The 24,267-nt window shown below is 45.9% G+C and overlaps 1 protein-coding gene across 16 annotated transcripts in view; it reads left to right on the top strand.

Annotated features, from left to right (window-relative positions):
- Positions 1–581: 581 nt before the first annotated feature.
- erc1 (ELKS/RAB6-interacting/CAST family member 1) overlaps positions 582–24,267 on the top strand; it is a 169,699-nt gene continuing 146,013 nt past the window's right edge. For 2 of the 16 annotated variants that reach the window (XM_031897627.1, XM_031897625.1), the window contains exons 1-2: positions 582–848; positions 11,411–12,234. In XM_031897627.1, coding sequence (XP_031753487.1) covers positions 11,566–12,234 — 669 coding nt within the window. In that variant the 5' untranslated portion in view covers positions 582–848; positions 11,411–11,565. 16 annotated transcript variants of the gene reach the window in all.

Here is a 24,267-nt window from a genome sequence, read left to right as displayed (position 1 = left end):
TTTCCGTGGATGCGGAAAGTGTGGTGTTAATGTGTACGTACGCATTCATACAGCACTTCCGCATCCCCGGCTTCATCGCGGTCCACCAGAAATCCACGGGGGATGGACTGGTGGACCGCGATCGACGTCTTGGCCACCCCTGGTCTAAGTGTAACCCTTTTTAGTCAAGTACCAGAGTCATGGGCAGCTGAGAGTGTAGTTTTCTTGACACCATTAAAATGTAAGTATTGATAAACCTGCCCCTAAGCTGAAACCAGTGCAGACTGCAGCATGACACCCTGCCACTCCCTATGACAATACACAGCTTTATACTGCACCACTGCTGTCATCAATTATCTGCTCAGTGAGAGTGACGGCCACTAGAGGGCGCTGGCACAGCAGCCAATGGGCTTATACCAGACAGATAAAGAGCCAGTTCAGGTACCAGCAAGGCCTTATCCACTTGGCTCTACGTTGCATAAAACCACTCTGCTCGGTGAGTATTAGACCCTGACACCCTTATATTGGCTAAAAAAAAACGTGCTGCACAGAATACGCCTCAGCGGGATTTTTTTTGACCTTTTCAACATGGCTGTCTCCTGTGGACGCTCACGGAAGCGGCGAAACGCCCCGCCTCCTCAGTGACAGAGCCCCAGTAATTCTTAGGTGGAAGCCTCAATCACAGCTGATGAATGGGAGTGGGTCGCTGTGGGGAGGAGCTTAGCGCTTACGGTGGCCCCGTCGGGACATTCAGCTTGATTGGTGAGCGCGTACGTCACTCCCGCTGCATTCCGCCCAGCACCGGACACTACGGGACGGACCGGAGAAGTCAGACGGGAGTCGCTTCGACTTGGGCTTGGATATTGCAGGTACCCGGTGCGGGCAGGGCCAGAGGCCTGATATCGGGGATGGGCTGGGAGTGCAATGGCTCTGACACTGCCCATCTGTTGGGTTCCATTGGGTCCCGTTATGTCCTTCACTGGGCTCCGACTCACAGCTCTGCGGCTTCTGTTTGTCCCGAACCCATGTACCTTGGTTATTGCATCAGTCTGTGCGGGTTCCCTCTGGGCTGGGTGGGTTCTGCCAGGTACTGGTTATCCGACTGGGTGCTGTCTGAGGGTGGCCTTGTGGCTTCTGCTGGAAATCTGCCGGGCACCGCTATGTAGCATGATCTGGGTGGAACTGCCTGGCATTGGGCATGGCTGGGTGGGATCTGCCTGGCACTGACTATGTAATAGGTGGGATCTGCCTGGCACTGGGGATCGTCTGCTTGGGATCTGCCTGGCATTGGGCATGGTTTGGGTGGGTACTGCTTGGCATTGGGCATGATCTGCCTGGCATTGGGTATGGCTTGCTTGGGATCTGCCTGGCATTGGGCATGGTTTGGGTGGAACTGCCTGGCATTGGGCATGGCTGGGTGGGATCTTCCTGGCACTGACTATGTAATAGGTGGGATCTTCCTGGCACTGGGGATCGTCTGGTTGGGATCTGCCTGGCATTGGGCATGGTCTGCCTGGCATTGGGTATGACCTGCTTGGGATCTGCCTGGCATTGGGCATGGTTTGGGTGGGTACTGCTTGGCATTGGGCATGATCTGCCTGGCATTGGGTATGGCCTGCTTGGGATCTGACTGGCATTGGGCATGGTTTGGGTGGGTACTGCTTGGCATTGGGCATGATCTGCCTGGCATTGGGCATGGTTTGGGTGGAACTGCCTGGCATTGGGCATGTCTGGGTGGGATCTTCCTGGCACTGACTATGTAATAGGTGGGATCTGTCTGGCATTGGGCATGGTCTGCCTGGCATTGGGCATGGTCTGCCTGGCATTGGGTATGACCTGCTTGGGATCTGCCTGGCATTGGGCATGGTCTGCCTGGTATTGGGTATGACCTGCTTGGGATCTGCCTGGCATTGGGAATGGTCTGGGTGGGTACTGCTTGGCATTGGTTTTGACCTGCTTGGGATCTGCCTGGCATTGGGCATGGTTTGGGTGGGTACTGCTTGGCATTGGGCATGATCTGCCTGGCATTGGGTATGGCCTGCTTGGGATCTGCCTGGCATTGGGCATGGTTTGGGTGGGTACTGCTTGGCATTGGGTATGATCTACCTGGCATTGGGTGTGGCCTGCTTGGGATCTGCCTGGCATTGGGCATGGTCTGGGTGGGCTCTTCATGGCATAGGACATAGTCTTGGTGAGATCTGCCTGTCTGGGTGGGTATTGCTTGGCATTTGGCATGATCTGCCTGTCATTGGGCATTGCCTGCTTGGGATCTGCCTGCCACTGGGGATCGTCTGGTTGGGATCTGCCTGGCATTGGGCATGGTCTTGGTGAGATATGCCTGGTACTCGGTATGGTCTGCTTTGGAACTGCCTGGCATTGGGCTTGGTCTTGGTGGGTACTGCTTGGCATTTGGCTTGATCTGCATGTGATCTGCCTGTCAGTGGCATGGCCTGCTTGGGATCTGCCTGTCACTGAGCATGATCTGGGTGGGCTCTTCATGGCTTTCGACATGGTCTTGGTGAGATCTGCCTGGCACTGGGTATGGCCTGGTTTGGATCTACCTGGCACTGGGTATGGCCTGGTTTGGATCTACCTGGCACTGGGTATGGCCTGGTTGGGATCTGCCTGGTACTGGGCATGGTTTGAATGGGATCTGCCCACATCTGAACCTGGTGGCCCCTTACCCTATCTCCTGGGCTGATCCTGCAGTTGATGGATGAAAGATGGATAATGTAACTGCGCTTGAGCTGCATATTGTGCTCACTGAGGTTGGTCCGTTTGGGTTCTGATATCTGATAGGTTTGCAGCAGCATGTATGTGACATGGGGCGTTATTATCAGAGGAGACCCAGATATAAGGGAGGGATGCTGGGAGATGTGTATCGGTGCCATTGGGCCCTCGCTAGCCCTACTGATTCATTGCGAGACCTGCCTTTATTTCACATCTGTCTCTTTGCTGTTATGTTGCCTTCAGCCCTTATGGTGGGAAAAACGGTCGCTTGTGGAGGTGGCAGTCGGTAACGAATCTCCCCGAAATGACATCCCACCTGCAAGAATGTAAATTGGCATCCGCATCGCTTTGGTTTTCCGAAGTTGGCCGAAGTTTCCTTGCAAGGCAGCTTTGGGCAACCTCGGAACACAGAAGTGAAGCATATGCCATCCCAACGGCGAATGATATTCTTGCAATAAATCTTTTCTACCGTCGGCGACCAATCTCCCCAAAATGCTTTCCCACCGGCAAGAATGTCATTCGCCAGTGAGATGGCATATGCTCTGCTTCCGTTTTCCCGACTGTCACCTGTTCTTCCTTTGTGTGATATTCTGATTTTCTTTTAATGATGAACCTTCTGTCGGGCAAATGATACAGGGTGAGTCTCTGCTCCATTCATATTATGATTTCATGGGCCACTTCTCTCATTTCAGGGTGGGAGATACCCTACTTATTTATGAATTCAATGACTTCTAAGCTCTCCAAAGGGCTAGTAGCCTGTGTGTCTAACCCAGAGCACAGAATGGATAGAATGCAGAAAATTCTCCCTTCTGTCACTAATACTCGGATACACGGTACGGAAAGAATTAGAAGTGAGATAAAACATACATTTGGGGTGCAACTGTGTTTTGCTTTATGATGAAATATCTATTATTATTATTTATATAGCGCCATCAATTTACGCAGCGTTTTACAGAATAGAGGGGTACAAAAGACAGAACAGTTAACATGTACATATAAACAATTCACAAAAATGGTTTGTAGTTACATTTGGATGAGGATCGGAGACACTAGGGGGAGGGCCCTGCTCGCAAGAGCTTACATTCTAAAAGGGAGGGCTGAGACATAAGGTCAGGGTAACTAGCATGGCGTTCGAGTTCATGTAGGTGTGTAAAGTGACAGTAAGTGCGGAGTGAAAGGTGCAAACCAGTGGTTAGTGAGTGTTTGAGGGAAGATTAGGGGGGCTCAGTGGGTAATCGCATTTCTGAGGGTTTAGGTTATAGGCTTGAGTGAAAAGGAGAGCGTTTAAAGGCTTGGAGAGTCTGGCAGTGCCTAATGGGAAGAGCGTTCCAGAGGATGGGTGCAGCGCGTGAGAAGTCTTGGTTGTGAGAGTGAGAGGAGGTGATGAGTGAGGAGGAGAGAAGGAGGTCGTGGGTAGAGGGTAGGTTACCCCTGGGGGGGTACTTGGGGATTAGGGTGGTTATATAGAGGGGTGCGGCACCAGTGAGTGCTTTGTAGGTGAGTAGGAGAATCTTGAGCTGAATCCTGTACGTGACAGGCTCCCGTGCAAGGATTGGCAGAGAGGGGCGGCACTTGTGGGGCGGGAGGAGAGGTGTATGGCATACATAAAAATGAATAGTGGCGGAAAGTGATTTTTGTCACAGATATAAGTTTCCTGACCATTGTCAATTCCAAAATATTGTAGACAGTAGGTATAACCAACATTTAGTAATGATTGCTTGACATTTGCTCAGGGAAAAACAAGGTTTCAAAAATATGTAAACACTGCTCTACCTGCCATTCAGCCTTAATGTGGCCATACACGGGCCAATTGTAGCTGCCGATATTTGTTCCTTAGACTGATTCAGCAGCGGATTTGCCCGTGTATGGCCACCAACGGCGGGACTCCCTGACCGACTCAATCCAGATCTTGATTGGGCAGGTTTCGTTTCTCCATTGGATCGAGAGGTCCCTGAACTGAAGGCGCCTATACTCACCATTTTAATTTGATCATTTAGCCTTATGGCTTAGGTGGCCAAATGAGAAGGTCCGATCTTACAGTGTATGGCCACCTTAAATGTGGCCATACACAGGCCAATTGTAGCTGCCAATATCAGCCCCTTAGACCTATTCGGCAGCTTATCGGCCCGTGTAGGGGCACAAACAAAGGGCCTGCCCGACTGACATCTGGCAGATATCGATCGGGCAGGTTCAAAAATTTAGTCTGATCTGAACCGACTTTTCCTATACCCGTCATTATAATTCGATCATTTGGCCCCAGACTCAAACAACCGAATGAGCCTAAATTCCCGTAGGTGGTGATATTGGGAGAAGATCCACTCACTTGGTGACCTCGCCAAGCGAGCAGATCTTAACGTGTATGGCCACCCTTAGTCTTAAGAATATCTAGGTCAGTGATCCCAAACCAGTGGCTCAGGGGCAACATGTTGCTCCCCAACCCCTTGGATCTTGCTCTCAGCAGCCTCAAAGTAGGTGCTCATCCTTGAATTTCTGGTTAGGAGGCAAGTTTTGGTTGCATAAAAACCAAGAATTATTGCCAAACAGAGCCTCCTGTAGGCTGACAGTCCACATACGGGCTACCAAATAGCCAATTATAGCCCGTATTTGAATGTGGCTCACAGGTATAAAAGGTTGGGAATCTAGGTGATCAAGGAAGTGTTCCCAGAAGATCTTGCTCTAATTGACTTTCAAACTGTGCTCCCGGAATTATCTAGGACCTCCAATTGGGGTTTGAGATACTCCTGGAAGCCCTTTTTGAAGTGCTCGGGATGCTGGGTCCCCCTAGCCAAGCCTCTGAGCCCCCCAGCTTGATGGCAGTTGGGTCATATTCATTCTTTTGTGGGGTTGGTTGGAAACATTGGACCAAGACCTAAACTATGTGACCATGTGTTCTCTTAAGATCTTGCTATTTGGACTATTCGCCTACTGAGGGTCCTAGATACTCATGGAAGCCATATTGAGGTGGCCCTGCTAGCCAAGGCTCTTGTTTGGGAGCCACTCATCTGGTTTTTGAGAGGCAGTTGGGTCATTTTCCTCAAAATTGTTATACTTTTACCCTTACAAGACGGACAGTATAGACTCCTAAAGGGCTTCTGTTAGTTCAGCGTTGGAGGCAGAGTTGCCAGGAAGGTATCATTATTTATTTCATCAGAAATCCTGACACAGTGGGAGACCTTGAATTAAACAGGCCGCAGGGAGTTCTTCGCATGGGTAAGGGCACGGTGCCTTATTAACGGGAGTGACAGCCCGGCGGGGATCTTTTCATACGAGCAGCTACTAATTGTCTTTGTAGGTTTCGGATTTTTTTTGGAAATGCGCAGGATTTGAGTTGATTATCCCATAATGGTACAGGGGCCGCCATAGCGGGTGTCACTGTCCCTTACACGAGGCCCAATGAGCCTTTATTGATTGAGGCTCTTCAGAAACCAGTAACCACAATCATCATTTCTGCACAGGCCTGCCCCTCCCCTATTTGGATGGTCCAATCGGCATCTTGCCTTGTACCTTGTATCTTGCCTACCAATGCTGCCATGTCTTGTTCTTGCTTGGTGAAGCCCACCAATCATTCTACCATTTTTTTATGATGATTTGACCTCTGGAGAGCAATGTGTCTGACGGTGAGGCTACCTCGTCTGAGCAATCATGGCTGCTCCCATTGATATGAATAAATACGGGCTGCTAGGTGTATTGTTACAGCGCTCGTATGTCAACAAGAATCCATGAAGGGTTTTTCCAGGAGAGCATCCAGCCTACTGTAGGAAAGATGATAAACCTGGAAAGTTATGGGCGAGCTATCACTCTCTATATGTTGAAGTACCCTTTGACACATGCAACTCACAACAGATCTACAGCAGTGGTTCTCAACCTTCCTAATACAGTTCCTCATGTTGTGGTGACCCCCAACTATAAAATTATTCCTAAGCCCATCAGAAATATATGTTTTCCCATGGTCTTAGGAGACCCCTGTGAAAGGGTCATTCGACCCCCAAAGGGGTCCCAACCCACAGGTTGAGAACCGCTGTTCTAAAGGAATATGTTGGTTCTCCACTTGCACCAAAGATTTCCAACATACGGCCTTCCCTTGGACTTCAGCTTCCAGTACCCTTACCTGGACAGTCTATTGGGGCGGTGGCACTTAAGCTCGGGCGCTGTTGCATTGGTTGGTGCCAGAGGAATGTGTTTGGGATAGAGCCCTATGTGCCCGTACTTGCCCGCCCTTGTGCTAATTACTAGTGGTTATGCAGATAGTTGTTGGTGATTGGTGCTGGTGCTTCCACTACAAATATACAGAGAAGGAATGTTCTGGGCACACAATAATCTGTACCCCCATACTGTACTGTCTAAGGGAAACACTATGGCACCTCCTACCCATATGTATAAATACAAATATACAGAGAAGGAATGTTCTGGGCACACAATAAGCTGTACCCCCATACTGTACTGTCTAAGGGATACACTATGGCACCCCCTACCCATATGTATAAATACAAATATACAGAGAAGGAATGTTCTGGGCACACAATAAGCTGTACCCCCATACTGTACTGTCTAAGGGAAACACTATGGCACCCCCTACCCATATGTATAAATACAAATATACAGAGAAGGAATGTTCTGGGCACACAATAAGCTGTACCCCCATACTGTACTGTCTAAGGGATACACTATGGCACCCCCTACCCATATGTATAAATACAAATATACAGAGAAGGAATGTTCTGGGCACACAATAAGCTGTACCCCCATACTGTACTGTCTAAGGGATACACTATGGCACCTCCTACCCATATGTATAAATACAAATATACAGAGAAGGAATGTTCTGGGCACACAATAAGCTGTACCCCCATACTGTACTGTCTAAGGGAAACACTATGGCACCTCCTACCCATATGTATAAATAGAAATATACAGAGAAGGAATGTTCTGGGCACACAATAAGATGTACCCCCATACTGTACTGTCTAAGGGAAACACTATGGCAGCTCCTACCCATATGTATAAATACAAATATACAGAGAAGGAATGTTCTGGGCACACAATAAGCTGTACCCCCATACTGTACTGTCTAAGGGAAACACTATGGCACCCCCTACCCATATGTATAAATACAAATATACAGAGAAGGGAATGTTCTGGGCACACAATAAGATTAATCCCAAACATGTAATCACAGTTTCATTTCCTGGAACCCTTATCATTGGGGGCATTGAAATGAATTCAACCCCCCCCCCCCCCCACTACTGAATGTAGCTGGAATGTGCGCTGCTGATTGGCCCGTGAGTGTAGGAGTCATTTTGATGGTGACGGGTACATACATGGGGAATCAGGTGGAAGTGTAGGACCCGGGGGTGACGCGGGCACGTGCTGCTGTATAACAGGGCACATGTCGGCAGCAGGCCGGAATGTGCATTTATTTATACATGAAAAGCTGCAGCTGCAAGCAATCTTCTTTCCCCTGATTGGCTGCAAACTGGATAATAAATGTGGCTCAGTCTGCCGTTCCTATATACCGATACGTGGAGGTGCAGGGAATGCTGGGATATTGCCGACAGCATCTGGGCTTGTACAAGAATGTTTTCAGAGGCCTAAAATTGCTCCCGGCTTCTGCATTGGGGAAGATTCACTGAGCCATTAGTATTAAAGGACAAGTCAACCCAAAATATCATTTTTGGCCTATTGATCTTCATTTTATAGCTTATTCACCTTCCATCTCCTGCCTCTATCCTGCTCTGAAATAGTGTCGCCCCTCTCTTATTCAAGTTGCTGCCTGGTTGCTTGGGTAATTTGGACCCTAGCAACCAGATGGAAAGGGTGCAGCTGTGTGCCCCCGATGTTTCATTATAATGTTCTCTTGTTTAGATAATAACACTAATCCTAGATCCTAGACTTATGTTGGACTTACCTACTAGAGGTATAGGACCCCTTATCCAGAATGCTTGGGACCAAGGGTATTCCGGATAAGGGGTTTATCCGTAATTTGGATCTCCATACCTTAAGTCTACTAAAAAATCAATAAAACATTAATTAAACCCAATAGGATTGTTCTTCCCCCAATAAGGGGTAATTATATCTTAGTTGGGATCAAGTACAGGTACTGTTTTATTATTACAGAGAAAAGGGAATCATTTAACCATTAAATAAACCCAATAGGGCTGTTCTGCCCCAATAAGGGGTAATTATATCTTAGTTGGGATCAAGTACAGGTACTGTTTTATTATTACAGAGAAAAGGGAATCATTTAACCATTAAATAAACCCAATAGGACTGTTCTGCCCCCAATAAGGGGTAATTATATCTTAGTTGGGATCAAGTACAGGTACTGTTTTATTATTACAGAGAAAAGGGAATCATTTAACCATGAAATAAACCCAATAGGGCTGTTCTGCCCCCAATAAGGGGTAATTATATCTTAGTTGGGATCAAGTACAGGTACTGTTTTATTATTACAGAGAAAAGGGAATCATTTAACCATGAAATAAACCCAATAGGGCTGTTCTGCCCCCAATAAGGGGTAATTATATCTTAGTTGGGATCAAGTACAGGTACTGTTTTATTATTACAGAGAAAAGGGAATCATTTAACCATGAAATAAACCCAATAGGGCTGTTCTGCCCCCAATAAGGGGTAATTATATCTTAGTTGGGATCAAGTACAGGTACTGTTTTATTATTACAGAGAAAAGGGAATCATTTAAACATTAAATAAACCCAATAGGGCTGTTCTGCCCCCAATAAGGGGTAATTATATCTTAATTGGGATCAAGTACAGGTACTGTTTTATTATTACAGAGAAAAGGGAATCATTTAACCATGAAATAAACCCAATAGGGCTGTTCTGCCCCCAATAAGGGGTAATTATAGCTTAGTTGGGATCAAGTACAGGTACTGTTTTATTATTACAGAGAAAAGGGAATCATTTAACCATGAAATAAACCCAATAGGGCTGTTCTGCCCCCAATAAGGGGTAATTATATCTTAATTGGGATCAAGTACAGGTACTGTTTTATTATTACAGAGAAAAGGGAATCATTTAACCATGAAATAAACCCAATAGGGCTGTTCTGCCCCCAATAAGGGGTAATTATATCTTAGTTGGGATCAAGTACAGGTACTGTTTTATTATTACAGAGAAAAGGGAATCATTTAAACATTAAATAAACCCAATAGGGCTGTTCTGCCCCCAATAAGGGGTAATTATATCTTAGTTGGGATCAAGTACAGGTACTGTTTTATTATTACAGAGAAAAGGGAATCATTTAACCATGAAATAAACCCAATAGGGCTGTTCTGCCCCCAATAAGGGGTAATTATATCTTAGTTGGGATCAAGTACAGGTACTGTTTTATTATTACAGAGAAAAGGGAATCATTTAACCATGAAATAAACCCAATAGGGCTGTTCTGCCCGCAATAAGGGGTAATTATATCTTAGTTATCTGCTCACTTGGCGACCCATTGTATGGCCACCTTTAGCCGGACATGTTTGGCACTAAATGGGTAAAGGGAATGCACTTAACTGGTAACTTGAGGTTGTCATAGTTACTGTTGTGTTCTAGAATGGTTCCTTAGAAATTAGAATCTGCTAAAGCAGTGGTTCTCAACCTCCCTAATGCCACGACCCTTTAAATACAGTTTCTCGTGTTGAGGTGACCCCCCAACCATAAAATTATTCCTAAGGAAATATGTGTTTTCCGATGGTCTTAGGCAACCCCTGTGAAAGGGTCGTTCGACCCCCAAAGGGGTCCCGACCCACAGGTTGAGAAGTTCTGGGCTAAAGAATGGACTGACCTCCATACATTGGACATACAGAGTAACATCTAAAGCAATCAATAACCGATACAAGAGGTGACGAGAGCCCTGCCCAAAAGAGCTTACAATCTACAAGGAGTAACATATAAAGCAATCAGTAACCGATACAGGAGGGGAAGGGAGCCCTGCCCAAAAGAGCTTACACTCTACAAGGAGTAACATATAAAGCAATCAATAACCGATACAAGAGGTGACGAGAGCCCTGCCCAAAAGAGCTTACAATCTACAAGGCATCTGCCCAACTCCTTGATGTGGGGCCCGTGCTTGCAGTTTTCTTTCCAGGACTTCATTGTCCTGCCCAAGGTCTTGCTTTGGGGCCTCCATTTTGTGGTCCTTGGACTTGAATTTTGTAATTTCCTTATGGTTACATATGTTTTACCTGGAGAAAGTCACCTGGTAGCTTCATGTGGTTATGGAACCCAACACTGATTTCTCATATCCTTTTGGTTATACGTTAGAGAATAGATTATTCTGCTTATATATTCTTTCTGCGTCTGTAGTTGGTGTGTGGGTGCACGTTGAACTGTTAGGGGTCCCTTTGCTCCATTGGATAAAATTAAGTGCAACTTCACCCTGTAGCTTAGATAATCGTTGCCATACATGGATCTACAGAGTGCTGACTTGGCAACTTATTGGATTGGACTATGCAAGGTGGCCTCACAATGGCCTTCACGATTATATTTGGCCAAAACCGTACCAGATATCCATCGGGCAGGTTAGACAATGTCATTGGGCAAAGACCGCATCAGAAGTTAATTGGGGATAAAAGAGCACCCCTAAATTAAATAATTACCCTTAAGGCTGTTGAAGGACATTTCTTCATGGGCTTGCAACCTAGTAGTCCCGAATGCTCATTTAGTAACCATCTCTCATGTTTTTGCTTCTCTGCAGGTCACATGAACTGGACATCTGAAAAACATGGAAAATCCGTTATCTTTTATAAACTTTTAATCGTTTGACACCATTGCCCCTAATCCCTTGTGGGAGAAGCAGAGGAACCCTTTAACTTTTCATTTGCGTACAAGCCACCACCTCCGATCGCAGCCATGTATGGAAGTTCTCGCTCCGTCGGGAAGGTGGAGTCCAGCAGCCAGAGTCCTGGCCGCTCTCCGAGGCTTCCACGTTCTCCTCGGTTGGGCCACCGCCGCACAAACAGCACCGGAGGGAGTTCTGGAGGGCCTCCTGGGGGTGGTAGTGGAAAGACCCTGTCCATGGAAAATATCCAGTCTCTTAATGCTGCTTATGCCACGGCGAGCCCGATGTATCTCAGCGACCATGAAATTGTTGGGGGCGACACACCCAAAAGCACCATGACTTTGGGGAGGTCCGGGGGTAGACTTCCCTACGGCGTAAGAATGACTGCAATGGGAAGCAGTCCCAACATCGCCACTAGTGGCGTGGCCAGCGACACCATTGCCTTTGGGGACCATCATTTACCACCGGTCAGCATGGCCTCCACCGTCCCCCATTCATTACGCCAGGCACGAGACAACACCATCATGGACCTCCAGGCCCAACTCAAGGAAGTTCTGAGGGAAAATGACCTTCTGCGCAAAGATGTCGAGGTGAAAGAGAGCAAGCTGAGCTCGTCCATGAACAGCATCAAGACCTTCTGGAGCCCCGAGCTGAAGAAGGAGCGAGCCTTGCGTAAAGACGAGGTGTCCAAGATCACTGTGTGGAAGGAGCAATACCGGGTTGTCCAAGAAGAGAATCAGGTATGTTAGTGCTTCTGTGCTTGTATTCTGAATATGTGCTGATTGGTTCTCTCGGGCTAGCCTAGTGGCTTCTACTCAAGGCATAGGGTGGCCCTTAACGGGGTTGAAAACCTTTGCGTTCACTTTAGTATGATGTATACAGTAATACTTGCAATTGGTCTTTATTTTTATTTGTAGCTTTTTTAATCATTTCACTTTTTGCTCAGCAGCTCTCCACTCTGTAGTTTCAGTAACTACAGGTATAGGACCCGTTATCCATAATGCTCGGGACCAAGGGTATTCTGGATAAGGGGACTTTCCGTAATTTGGATCTCCATACCTTAAGTCTGCTAAAAAAATCAATAGACCATTAATTAAACCAATAGGATTGTTCTGCCCTCAATAAGGGGTAATTATATCTTAGTTGGGATCAAGTACAGGTACTGTTTTATTATTACAGAGAAAAGGGAATCATTTAACCATTAAATAAACCCAATAGGGCTGTTCTGCCCCAATAAGGGGTAATTATATCTTGGTTGGGATCAAGTACAGGTACTATTTTATTATTACAGAGAAAAGGGAATCATTTAACCATTAAATAAACCCAATAGGGCTGTTCTGCCCCCAATAAGGGGTAATTATATCTTAGTTGGGATCAAGTACAGGTACTATTTTATTATTACAGAGAAAAGGGAATCATTTAACCATTAAATAAACCCAATAGGGCTGTTCTGCCCCAATAAGGGGTATTTATACCTTAGTTGGGATCAAGTACAGGTACTATTTTATTATTACAGAGAAAAGGGAATCATTTAACCATTAAATAAACCCAATAGGGCTGTTCTGCCCCAATAAGGGGTATTTATACCTTAGTTGGGATCAAGTACAGGTACTGTTTTATTATTACAGAGAAAAGGGAATCATTTAACCATGAAATAAACCCAATAGGGCTGTTCTGCCCCCAATAAGGGGTAATTATATCTTAGTTGGGATCAAGTACAGGTACTATTTTATTATTACAGAGAAAAGGGAATCATTTAACCATTAAATAAACCCAATAGGGCTGTTCTGCCCCAATAAGGGGTAATTATATCTTGGTTGGGATCAAGTACAGGTACTATTTTATTATTACAGAGAAAAGGGAATCATTTAACCATTAAATAAACCCAATAGGGCTGTTCTGCCCCAATAAGGGGTAATTATATCTTGGTTGGGATCAAGTACAGGTACTATTTTATTATTACAGAGAAAAGGGAATCATTTAACCATTAAATAAACCCAATAGGGCTGTTCTGCCCCCAATAAGGGGTAATTATATCTTAGTTGGGATCAAGTACAGGTACTATTTTATTATTACAGAGAAAAGGGAATCATTTAACCATTAAATAAACCCAATAGGGCTGTTCTGCCCCAATAAGGGGTAATTATATCTTAGTTGGGATCAAGTACAGGTACTGTTTTATTATTACAGAGAAAAGGGAATCATTTAACCATTAAATAAACCCAATAGGGCTGTTCTGCCCCAATAAGGGGTAATTATATCTTGGTTGGGATCAAGTACAGGTACTGTTTTATTATTACAGAGAAAAGGGAATCATTGACCATTCTATGACATACTACACGGTAACTTAAAGGTGAACCACCCCTTTAACTAGAAGCTATTCTAGCCATTGTGCCCTTTTTACCCTGTTGCCAGGTTTGTATCCGTGCCCAGGAAACTCACTGCTTGTGTAAACATCCTTCATAAATCACACAGAGCCTCTTGTTTCTCTGCGTTGCCCATCGCCCCCTTCTCACGTATAAAGAGCCAAACACATGGCCACCTTATGTACATAAATATAAGAGGTATTTAAGCCGAGCCTAATTGCAGAGTTGCTGGGTCTGGCTGGGGTTTTGTACATGGATTTTGGATGCTGCTGCTGCTGCCACTGTGCAAACAAAAGCGCTATGCAAAGAGAAAGAGTTCGCATTCGGGTTGGATTTTATAACCTCTCGGACCCGTTGCCTGGTTAGCAGGACTGGGCTCGGGAACTTGACTTCTTGTTTAAATATTCCCTTTATGGTGTCTGTTTGGAGAGGCTGATCTTTCCCAAGGTCGGTCAATAGTGTTGTCCGTGGCACAGGACTCTCTCCGCTTTATTTTTATTGGTTTGGGGATTTACAGTCGGACCAATACACAGTTATTTTATTTCTTTTCTTGCCTGACGCCATTAGTCTTTCAAAGCAGCCCCGATGTCTTCATCCGAAAGGACAAGAGAGGTCAAAATGTGCCCTGATACAGTTCAGTGTAAAAATGAAACTGGCTAAAGGAGAAGGAAAGCCATTTTGGCATTTTACTGGCATTAGTGCCACCTAGAACCCTATATTTATTTTGCAGAAACCATTCCCATACCTGAGTAACAGCTTTAGAAGCTTTCTCCCTTTACTTTACATAGCAGCTGCCATTTTAAGTAGCTTCCTGCTGCAGCTCTAGCCGTTATAGAGATCACACATTCCTAAGGGAGGGGGGAAGGAGTTCTTAGCATTCTAGTGGGAGGGGGGAGAGAGGAGAGAACTGCGCAGACTCTGGCCCCGGGAATTAAGGCTGTTTCTGAGAGAGGAAGTCAGGCACTGGAACATCATGTTTACAAAAAAAGAGACAAGAAACCCTGTGTTTCTTTTGATAGAGGACTCGGTGCTTATGGCTGTATTTACATCGTTTTTACCTTTCCATCTCCTTTAAGATGATAATTGGCTGTTGAATGAGGCACAATACAGCTGGACTTTGGGTGGCATGTCCCGGCTAAGTGCTAAGTACTGGCTGCTCCGAGAGGAGAAGGGTGCAATTTGAATGCTATAGTTAAATGTAGTTATTGGGGGGGGGGGGGTGCTAATTAGGAGATTACAGTAAACTAACAGAGCATCCTAATTAAAGTTGGCATTCGTTAAGGCACGCTTCTCTGGAGACGCTTGGCTTTTCTCTGGGGAGCCGCGTGTGCTGGAAGTGGCGCTGGAGGTGCCAGAACTTGTATGGAAAGAAGAGGAGGCCGGTGGCTATTGGTTAGAACCCACGGAAATGATATTCTAAGCAGCTTCCCAGTATCCATTCATTCCTCACTATCCGTGGTTTTAAAGTTTTATGTAAATGTTATTGCAGTGTCTGTCGGCCATTTGTATCCTCTGCACTAGTGGTTCTGACTCCTGAAACAATATAGCAGAAGCTAGCTGATTAAAAGACATGTGGGGAAAAAGGCCATGCACTATAGCAGGGTGACTGTTACCCCAATGTTTCTATATATCTGTAACCTTGTTATGGGCTAAGGGGGCCCAGCCTGAAGGCCAGTTAGGGGGGATTTGGGGTGAGTGCTTATTTGTGCCCTGGGTACCCCTGGAACTATAGCGGGGTGACTGTTACCCCAATGTTTCTATATATCTGTAACCTTGTTATGGGCTAAGGGGGCCCAGCCTGAAGGCCAGTTAGGGGGGATTTGGGGTGAGTGCTTATTTGTGCCCTGGGTACCCCTGGAACTATAGCGGGGTGACTGTTACCCAATGTTTCTATATATCTGTAACCTTGTTATGGGCTAAGGGGGCCCAGCCTGAAGGCCAGTTAGGGGGGATTTGGGGTGAGTGCTTATTTGTGCCCTGGGTACCCCTGGAACTATAGCAGGGTGACTGTTACCCCAATGTTTCTATATATCTGTAACCTTGTTATGGGCTAAGGGGGCCCAGCCTGAAGGCCAGTTAGGGGGGATTTGGGGTGAGTGCTTATTTGTGCCCTGGGTACCCCTGGAACTATAGCGGGGTGACTGTTACCCCAATGTTTCTATATATCTGTAACCTTGTTATGGGCTAAGGGGGCCAGCCTGAAGGCCAGTTAGGGGGGATTTGGGGTGAGTGCTTATTTGTGCCCTGGGTACCCCTGGAACTATAGCAGGGTGACTGTTACCCCAATGTTTCTATATATCTGTAACCTTGTTATGGGCTAAGGGGGCCCAGCCTGAAGGCCAGTTAGGGGGGGATTTGGGGTGAGTGCTTATTTGTGCCCTGGGTACCCCTGGAACTATAGCAGGGTGACTGTTACCCCAATGTTTCTATATATCTGTAACCTTGTTATGGGCTAAGGGGGCCCAGCCTGAAGGCCAGTTAGGGGGGGATTTGGGGTGAGTGCTTATTTGTGCCCTGGGTACCCCTGGAACTATAGCAGGGTGACTGTTACCCCAAATGTTTCTATATATCTGTAACCTTGTTATGGGCTAAGGGGGCCCAGCCTGAAGGCCAGTTAGGGGGGGATTTGGGGTGAGTGCTTATTTGTGCCCTGGGTACCCCTGGAACTATAGCAGGGTGACTGTTACCCCAATGTTTCTATATATCTGTAACCTTGTTATGGGCTAAGGGGGCCCAGCCTGAAGGCCAGTTAGGGGGGGATTTGGGGTGAGTGCTTATTTGTGACCTGGGTACCCCTGGAACTATAGCAGGGTGACTGTTACCCCAAATGTTTCTATATATCTGTAACCTTGTTATGGGCTAAGGGGGCCCAGCCTGAAGGCCAGTTAGGGGGGATTTGGGGTGAGTGCTTATTTGTGCCCTGGGTACCCCTGGAACTATAGCAGGGTGACTGTTACCCCAATGTTTCTATATATCAGAATCAGAATGGGAGAGGAGAGGCTCATGGGACAGCAGGAAGGGGAGGGAAGATGGGAATGAGTTTGAGTGACAGGTGGAGTAGCAGCCAATTCTATAGGTACAATTTTGGTAGGAAATATAATTAATATAAGAGGCCTGTAAAGCTTGTTCCATGTTCCTGAATCCGTCACTGTAACGAGGGAATTTGTAATTAACAACACGTCCCTTTAAAGCCAATATCTTTCCTTTACCCGCTTTGAAACTCCCAAATCCACATGAAACTCGCTAAATGCCGTTGACAGGGCCTCAAAATCTCAGTTGCCATAGCGACGGGCCACCGATAATGAAATCTTTTTTGGAACATGTAACAATATGGGTTTTATAGGCCGCCAGAAGAAATAAAAGAAGAAATAAATCTTTTATGTCCCCAACTTTACTGCCATTGGCAGGAATCTCCCTGTTTACAGCAGCAGTGCAGCTTTAAAGGGGAAGCAAACCCCCCAAATAACATTTTGCCTGATGAATGAAATTGCTATTTTCAGCAACTTTCTAATATCCTTTCATTATGCTGGTATTTCAGTTGCAGTGGCAAATAACCATAAAACCAGTGGGAATGGGGAATGAACAGATATTGGCTAGTGGCGTCGAATGACACTTTTATTCATTAGGCAAAAAAGTTTGCTTTGTTTGAAGTTGCCCTTTATTTCAGTATTCTAAGCAGCTGGTCTTCATGTATCATATTTTCTGATTTTAATCCCAACCTATATAAAAGGCTATTTGGTAGCTATGAAAAGGCACCCTAGCAACCAGGCAAATGATTGAATGTTTCCCTTTTCTCTGTAATAATAAAACAGTACCTGTACTTGATCCTAACTAAGATATAATTACCCCTTATTGGGGCAGAACAGCCCTATTGGGTTTATTTAATGGTTAAATGATTCCCTTTTCTCTGTAATAATAAAACAGTACCTGTACTTGATCCCAACTAAGATATAATTACCCCTTATTGGGGGCAGAACAGCCCTATTGGGTTTATTTCATGGTTAAATGATTCCCTTTTCTCTGTAATAATAAAACAGTACCTGTACTTGATCCCAACTAAGATATAATTACCCCTTATTGGGGTAGAACAGTCCTATTGGGTTTATTTAATGGTTAAATGATTCCCTTTTCTCTGTAATAATAAAACAGTACCTGTACTTGATCCTAACTAAGATATAATTACCCCTTATTGGGGGCAGAACAGCCCTATTGGGTTTATTTCATGGTTAAATGATTCCCTTTTCTCTGTAATAATAAAACAGTACCTGTACTTGATCCCAACTAAGATATAATTACCCCTTATTGGGGCAGAACAGCCCTATTGGGTTTATTTAATGGTTAAATGATTCCCTTTTCTCTGTAATAATAAAACAGTACCTGTACTTGATCCCAACTAAGATATAATTACCCCTTATTGGGGGCAGAACAATCCTATTGGGTTTATTTAATATTTAAATAGACTGACGTTATGGAGATCCAAATTACAGAAAGATCCCTTATCCGGAAAACCTCAGGTCCCGAGTATGAGAGAATTGGCCAGAGAGCTGAATACTGTGCCCAAGCAGTCGATTCAATACTATAAGTGCCTATTGAATGCATAAACAAAGGATACATTTATTTAGGGCCCTGTGCCAGCACTCGCAGATGGGCCGGGGGTAGGATGGGCGGACGCCTCCTGGCCTCGTCGGCATTCATGGCTCTGCTCTCTCCGTTGCCGAGTTCTGAATTCCAGTAGCTCTGATTGACTGTATTGGGCAGTCGCAATTGGCCCATTGCCTCATTGGGGGTGTCTGATACCCATTTATTGTGCTTGGGCAATTCTGTAGGGGGGGGGGATAGGAGCTGATTACCCAGGGCCATTAATCTGTCTGGGTGTCCTCTTTGTAGGTTACTTAGCATATGGGTGCTAAACCCCTTCAACACCAGACTGCTATGGCCCATTTCATGCTTGGCTTGCTGAGGCACTGAAGTGGATCAAACCCAGCTTGTCACATTCCTGAAAAGCTAGGTGTTTATAGTGCAAAATACTGTTTGAATGAATAAACTTTGTGGTTGCTAGGGCTTAATTACCCTAGCAATGAGGTAAGGTATATGCATAGTTATCCCAGTGCTGGCTTCACCTTAAGGTCCCCATACACGCTAATATCTGCTTGTTTGGCGAGGTCGACAAGTGACGGGATTTTGGGAGAAATCCCCACCTACGGGTGGGCGATATCGGGCTCATTCGGTCGTTTTCAAATTAGATCGACAAGTATAGACGTCTGTAGGTTCGGGGGTCAACAATCCCATATGGTCCCCGATCCAACTAATTTTTAAACCTGCCTGATAGATATCTGCCCGATTTCAGGCCAGATATCGGTCGGGCAGGCCCATCGGTAGTGCCCCTACACGGGCCGATAAGCTGCCGAATCGGTCTAAGGGACCCATATCAACAGCTAGAATCGGCCCGTGTATAGGGACCTTAACTTCCTTCACCCTTTATCCATAAGTGTCATATATGAGGTATACAGTGGAGGAAATAATTATTTGACCCCTCACTGATTTTGTAAGTTTGTCCAATGAAAAAGAAATGAAAAGTCTCAGAACAGTATCATTTCAATGGTAGGTGTAACAGTGGCAGATAGCACATCAAAAGGAAAATCGAAAAAATAACTTTAAATAAAAGATAGCAACTGATTTGCATTTCATTGAGTGAAATAAGTTTTTGAACCCTCTAACAAAAAAAGACTTAATACTTAGTGGAAAAGCCCTTGTTTGCAAGCACAGAGGCCAAACGTTTCTTGTAATTGATGAGCAAGTTTGCGCACATTTTAGGAGGAATGTTGGTCCCACTCCTCTTTGCAGATCATCTCTAAATCCCTAAGGTTTCTGTCTCTGTGCAACTCTGAGCTTGAGCTCCCTCCATAGGTTTTCTATTGGATTAAGGTCCGGAGACTGACTAGGCCACTCCATGACCTTAATGTGCTTCTTCTTGAGCCACTCCTTTGTTGCCTTTGCTGTATGTTTTGGGTCATTTTCGTGCTGGAACACCCATCCACGACCCATTTTCAGTTTCCTGGCAGAGGGAAGGAGGTTGTCGTTCAGGATTTCACGATACATGGCTCCGTCCATTTTCCCGTTAATGCGAATAAGTTGTCCTGTGCCCTTAGCAGAAAAACACCCCCAAAGCAAAATGTTTCCACCCCCATGCTTGACGGTGGGGACGGTGTTTTGGGGGTCATAGGCAGCATTTTTCTTCCTCCAAACACAGCGAGTTGAGTTAATGCCAAAGAGCTCTATTTTGGTCTCATCAGACCACAGCACCTTCTCCCAGTCACTCACAGAATCATTCAGGTGTTCATTGGCAAACTTCAGACGTGCCTGCACATGTGCCTTCTTGAGCAGGGGGACCTTGCGAGCCCTGCAGGATTTTAATCCATTGCAGTGTAATGTGTTTCCAATGGTTTTCTTGGTGACTGTGGTCCCTGCTAGTTTGAGGTCATTAACTAACTCCTCCCGTGTAGTAGAGATGTAGCGAACTGTTCGCTGGAGAACTAATTCGCACGAAAATCGGGTGTTCGCAAGTTCGCAAGTTCGCGAACTTTTAGCGATGTTCGCAATTTTGGGTTCGCCTTAGCTGGAGCCAAATTTTGACCTCTCACCCCAGAGCCAGCAGATACATGGCAGCCAATCAGGCAGTTCTCCCTCCTGGACCACCCCCGGACCACTCCCTTCCATATATAAACCGAAGCCCAGCAGCCACTTTACATTCTGCCTGTGTGTGCTTGATGAGTTAGCATAGGGAGAGAGCTGTGCAGGGGTTTGAGGGACAGTTTAGGTAGCTTTGCTGACTAGTAATCTACTTTCTACTGCTCTGTATGTAGCTGCTGGGGACAGCTGTCCTGCTGATCTCATCTGCTGTAACCCAATAGTCCTTGTAAGGACTGCTTTTATTTTCTGATTACAGATTACAACAAGGTATTTTTCAGAGAAATTTTTGCCCTTGATCCCCCTCCTGCATGTCACTGTCCAGGTCGCGGCACCCTTTAAACAACTTTAAAATCAGTTTTCTGGCCATAAATGGCTTTTCTAGGTTTCAAAGTTCGCCTTCTCATTGAAGTCTATGGGGTTCGCAAAGTTCGCAAAAGTTCGCACTTTTTGGCAGAAGTTCGCAAACGGGTTCGCGAACTTTTTTTGTGAGGTTCGCTACATCCCTACCGTGTAGTTCTAGGATGCTTTTTCACCTTTCTCAGAATCATTGACACCCCACGAGGTGAGATCTTGCGTGGAGCCCCAGAGCGAGGTCGATTGATGGCCATTTTGTGCTCCTTCCATTTTCCAACAATCGCACCAACAGTTGTCACCTTCTCTCCCAGCTTCTTGCTAATCGTTTTGTAGCCCATTCCAGCCTTGTGCTGGTCTACAATTTTGTCTCTGACATCCTTGGACAGCTCTTTGGTCTTTCCCATGTTGGAGAGTTTGGAGTCTGCTTGATTGATTGATTCTGTGGACAGGTGTCTTTTATACAGGTGACTAGTTAAGACAGGTGTCCTTAATGAGGTTGACTAATTTAGTAGAAGTGTCTAACCACTCTGTGGGAGCCAGAACTCTTAATGGTTGGTAGGGGTTCAAAAACTTATTTCACTCAATGAAATGCAAATCAGTTGCTATCTTTTATTTAAAGTTATTTTTTCGATTTTCCTTTTGATGTGCTATCTGCCACTGTTAAAATAAACCTACCATTGAAATGATACTGTTCTGAGACTTTTCATTTCTTTGTCATTGGACAAACTTACAAAATCAGTGAGGGGTCAAATAATTATTTCCTCCACTGTATGTATAATTTCCTTATTTTTAGTTGGCCTTTTTATTAAAGGGTAAGTGATCCGTTTATCTTGGTAGATTGTAGCTCTAATCCTTAATGGAAATTCCCGTCATAAAGAAAGACAGGTTTGCTGTTTTATTAACATTTTGGTGCCAAGATCAAGTGACGAGCAACAAGTTGTCCCCCGCTGGACCCTAACCTGTCCTTTCCCACCTGACTTGGCACCCCATTACTTCTAATATACCTGCGCCCACCCTACCCCTCTCAGACCTCACTGGAGGGGGGAGTTTCTGTCCAAAGGAGGAGAAATTGATTATCCATTTCCTTCTGGAAGAGTGCTGTGCCCACCCTAGCCTCCTCCTGATTGGGGGACAGGTTTTGACCACTGCTGTTCTCCCCAGAGGACAGTGGCCATCAAATCCCCAGTGCACCATAACCCTTAGTATTTTCCAGCCAGTGGCTGTAAGATGCCATAGACAGTCAATATTTATTGGGCTGCCAGAGCCTATTTGAAGCCCATTTTTGACCTGTGCCTCGTCCCCTCTCATTAGGTTCTCTCTGCACTGGCATCTCAAACACAACCCCCTTTACCCCTGTACTGTGGGATATGTGGTGCAGTATTCTCCCCCCCAGGTTATGCACCCTGCGGACTGACCTTTGAGACCCATTGGGCCGGCAGAGAGCAATTACTCTGCTAATTATTAATCCCCCTTGTACATCACTGCATAGGGAAAGCTAATGGCAATTAGACAAAACTCCTTCCTCCCTGCCTTCCATTAGCTGATTGCACCGGACTGGGCCATAAACCCCTCTCCCCACTGGTAATGGGCTTTAGTAGACAATCAGCATTCCACGTCCTATATTGCTCTATCTCCTCTGCTTTCCCTTGCTCTGCTGTTTACTCAGCTGTGGTCTCTGAGCCCAGGAAAATCAGCTGCAGTAAAGGTCAAACCAATGGAGGCTAAGGAACCTGGGGCGTATTCTCTACTCTTGTCGGAGAGGCACCTACAGCCGGCTTTGGGCAATTAAGCCAGGCAAACGGACATAGGACCTCTTGTTTGGGAATATTAAGATCTGAGAGTTTGGCCGCAGGACCTATGGTAGGATCATAGTTGGTCCCTGGGCAGACTAGTCTGGAGAGTAGTTTACTCAAGATTGCAAACCTGCCTGATAGCTTTTTGGATGATTTTTTTTGGCCAGATATTGAATAAGGGTAAGGGGCCTACCCAATTGATAAGACGCCAACTCTTTGCCAAGTTGCCCGCTTATACCATATATCATGCCATGGGAAGAGGGTGTTGATATCAGTTAGTCATTAAGCCTCCTGAGATACCATTCCTGGTAATGAGCTGAGCTCCCCTAGGGTTTTCTGTTTTTTTGGTTAGGGAAATTGGCTTGTGATCATAAACAACCAATAGAAATTGTCGCTGATGTACCGGTCCAATTGATATCTGGCGTAAAATCCCCCATATATGAGGCAGATTTGAATAATGGATGCTCCAATCGTTGGCCAGTCAGGCTGCCAAATATTCTGGTATAAGTTTAGTATCTCTATAAGGAATATGTGAGCATTGATTCATCCCAGTGTGGGGTTTCTGGCCCCTATCCCACATGGAGGTTTCACGGAACAGGTCAACCTAAACTCTGAATGAGCTGCTGTGCTGTTCTGGTTATCTCTGCGTTAAACCAGTTGTATTGCTATAGTTATATTGCCTCTTGTGCAGGTAGAAAATGTCTGTTCACATAATCACTTCTGTCTGTAGAATATCCCACGGCTGTGAGCATTCACTTACCCAGGCAGAAACTGTCCAACTAAACATATGTCACATCCCATTATTTTCAAACAGTTCCATCCTTCTGCTGAGTCCACTTCTGCCTCAGAGGCTATTATCCCCCCACTGCTACTATAGGCACCATCTCTCCCTACTATACCTGCTATCCCACAGCCACAGTCCCTTCCCAGAGGCTATTATCCCCCCACTGCTACTATAGGCACCATCTCTCCCTACTATACCTGCTATCCCACAGCCCCAGTCCCTTCCCAGAGGCTATTATCCCCCCACTGCTACTATAGGCACCATCTCTCCCTACTATACCTGCTATCCCACAGCCCCAGTCCCTTCCCAGAGGCTATTATCCCCCCACTGCTACTATAGGCACCATCTCTCCCTACTATACCTGCTATCCCACAGCCCCAGTCCCTTCCCAGAGGCTATTATCCCCCCACTGCTACTATAGGCACCATCTCTCCCTACTATACCTGCTATCCCACAGCCCCAGTCCCTTCCCAGAGGCTATTATCCCCCACTGCTACTATAGGCACCATCTCTCCCTACTATACCTGCTATCCCACAGCCCCAGTCCCTTCCCAGAGGCTATTATCCCCCCACTGCTACTATAGGCACCATCTCTCCCTACTATACCTGCTATCCCACAGCCCCAGTCCCTTCCCAGAGGCTATTATCCCCCCACTGCTACTATAGGCACCATCTCTCCCTACTATACCTGCTATCCCACAACCCCAGTCCCTTCCCAGAGGCTATTATCCCACTGCTTCTATAGGCACCATCTCTCCCTACTATACCTGCTATCCCACAGCCCCA

The sequence above is a fragment of the Xenopus tropicalis genome, chromosome 3 (assembly GCF_000004195.4).
Source record: "Xenopus tropicalis strain Nigerian chromosome 3, UCB_Xtro_10.0, whole genome shotgun sequence".
NCBI classification, from domain to species: domain Eukaryota; kingdom Metazoa; phylum Chordata; class Amphibia; order Anura; family Pipidae; genus Xenopus; species Xenopus tropicalis.
This window is presented reverse-complemented; position numbering and strand designations above follow the sequence as displayed.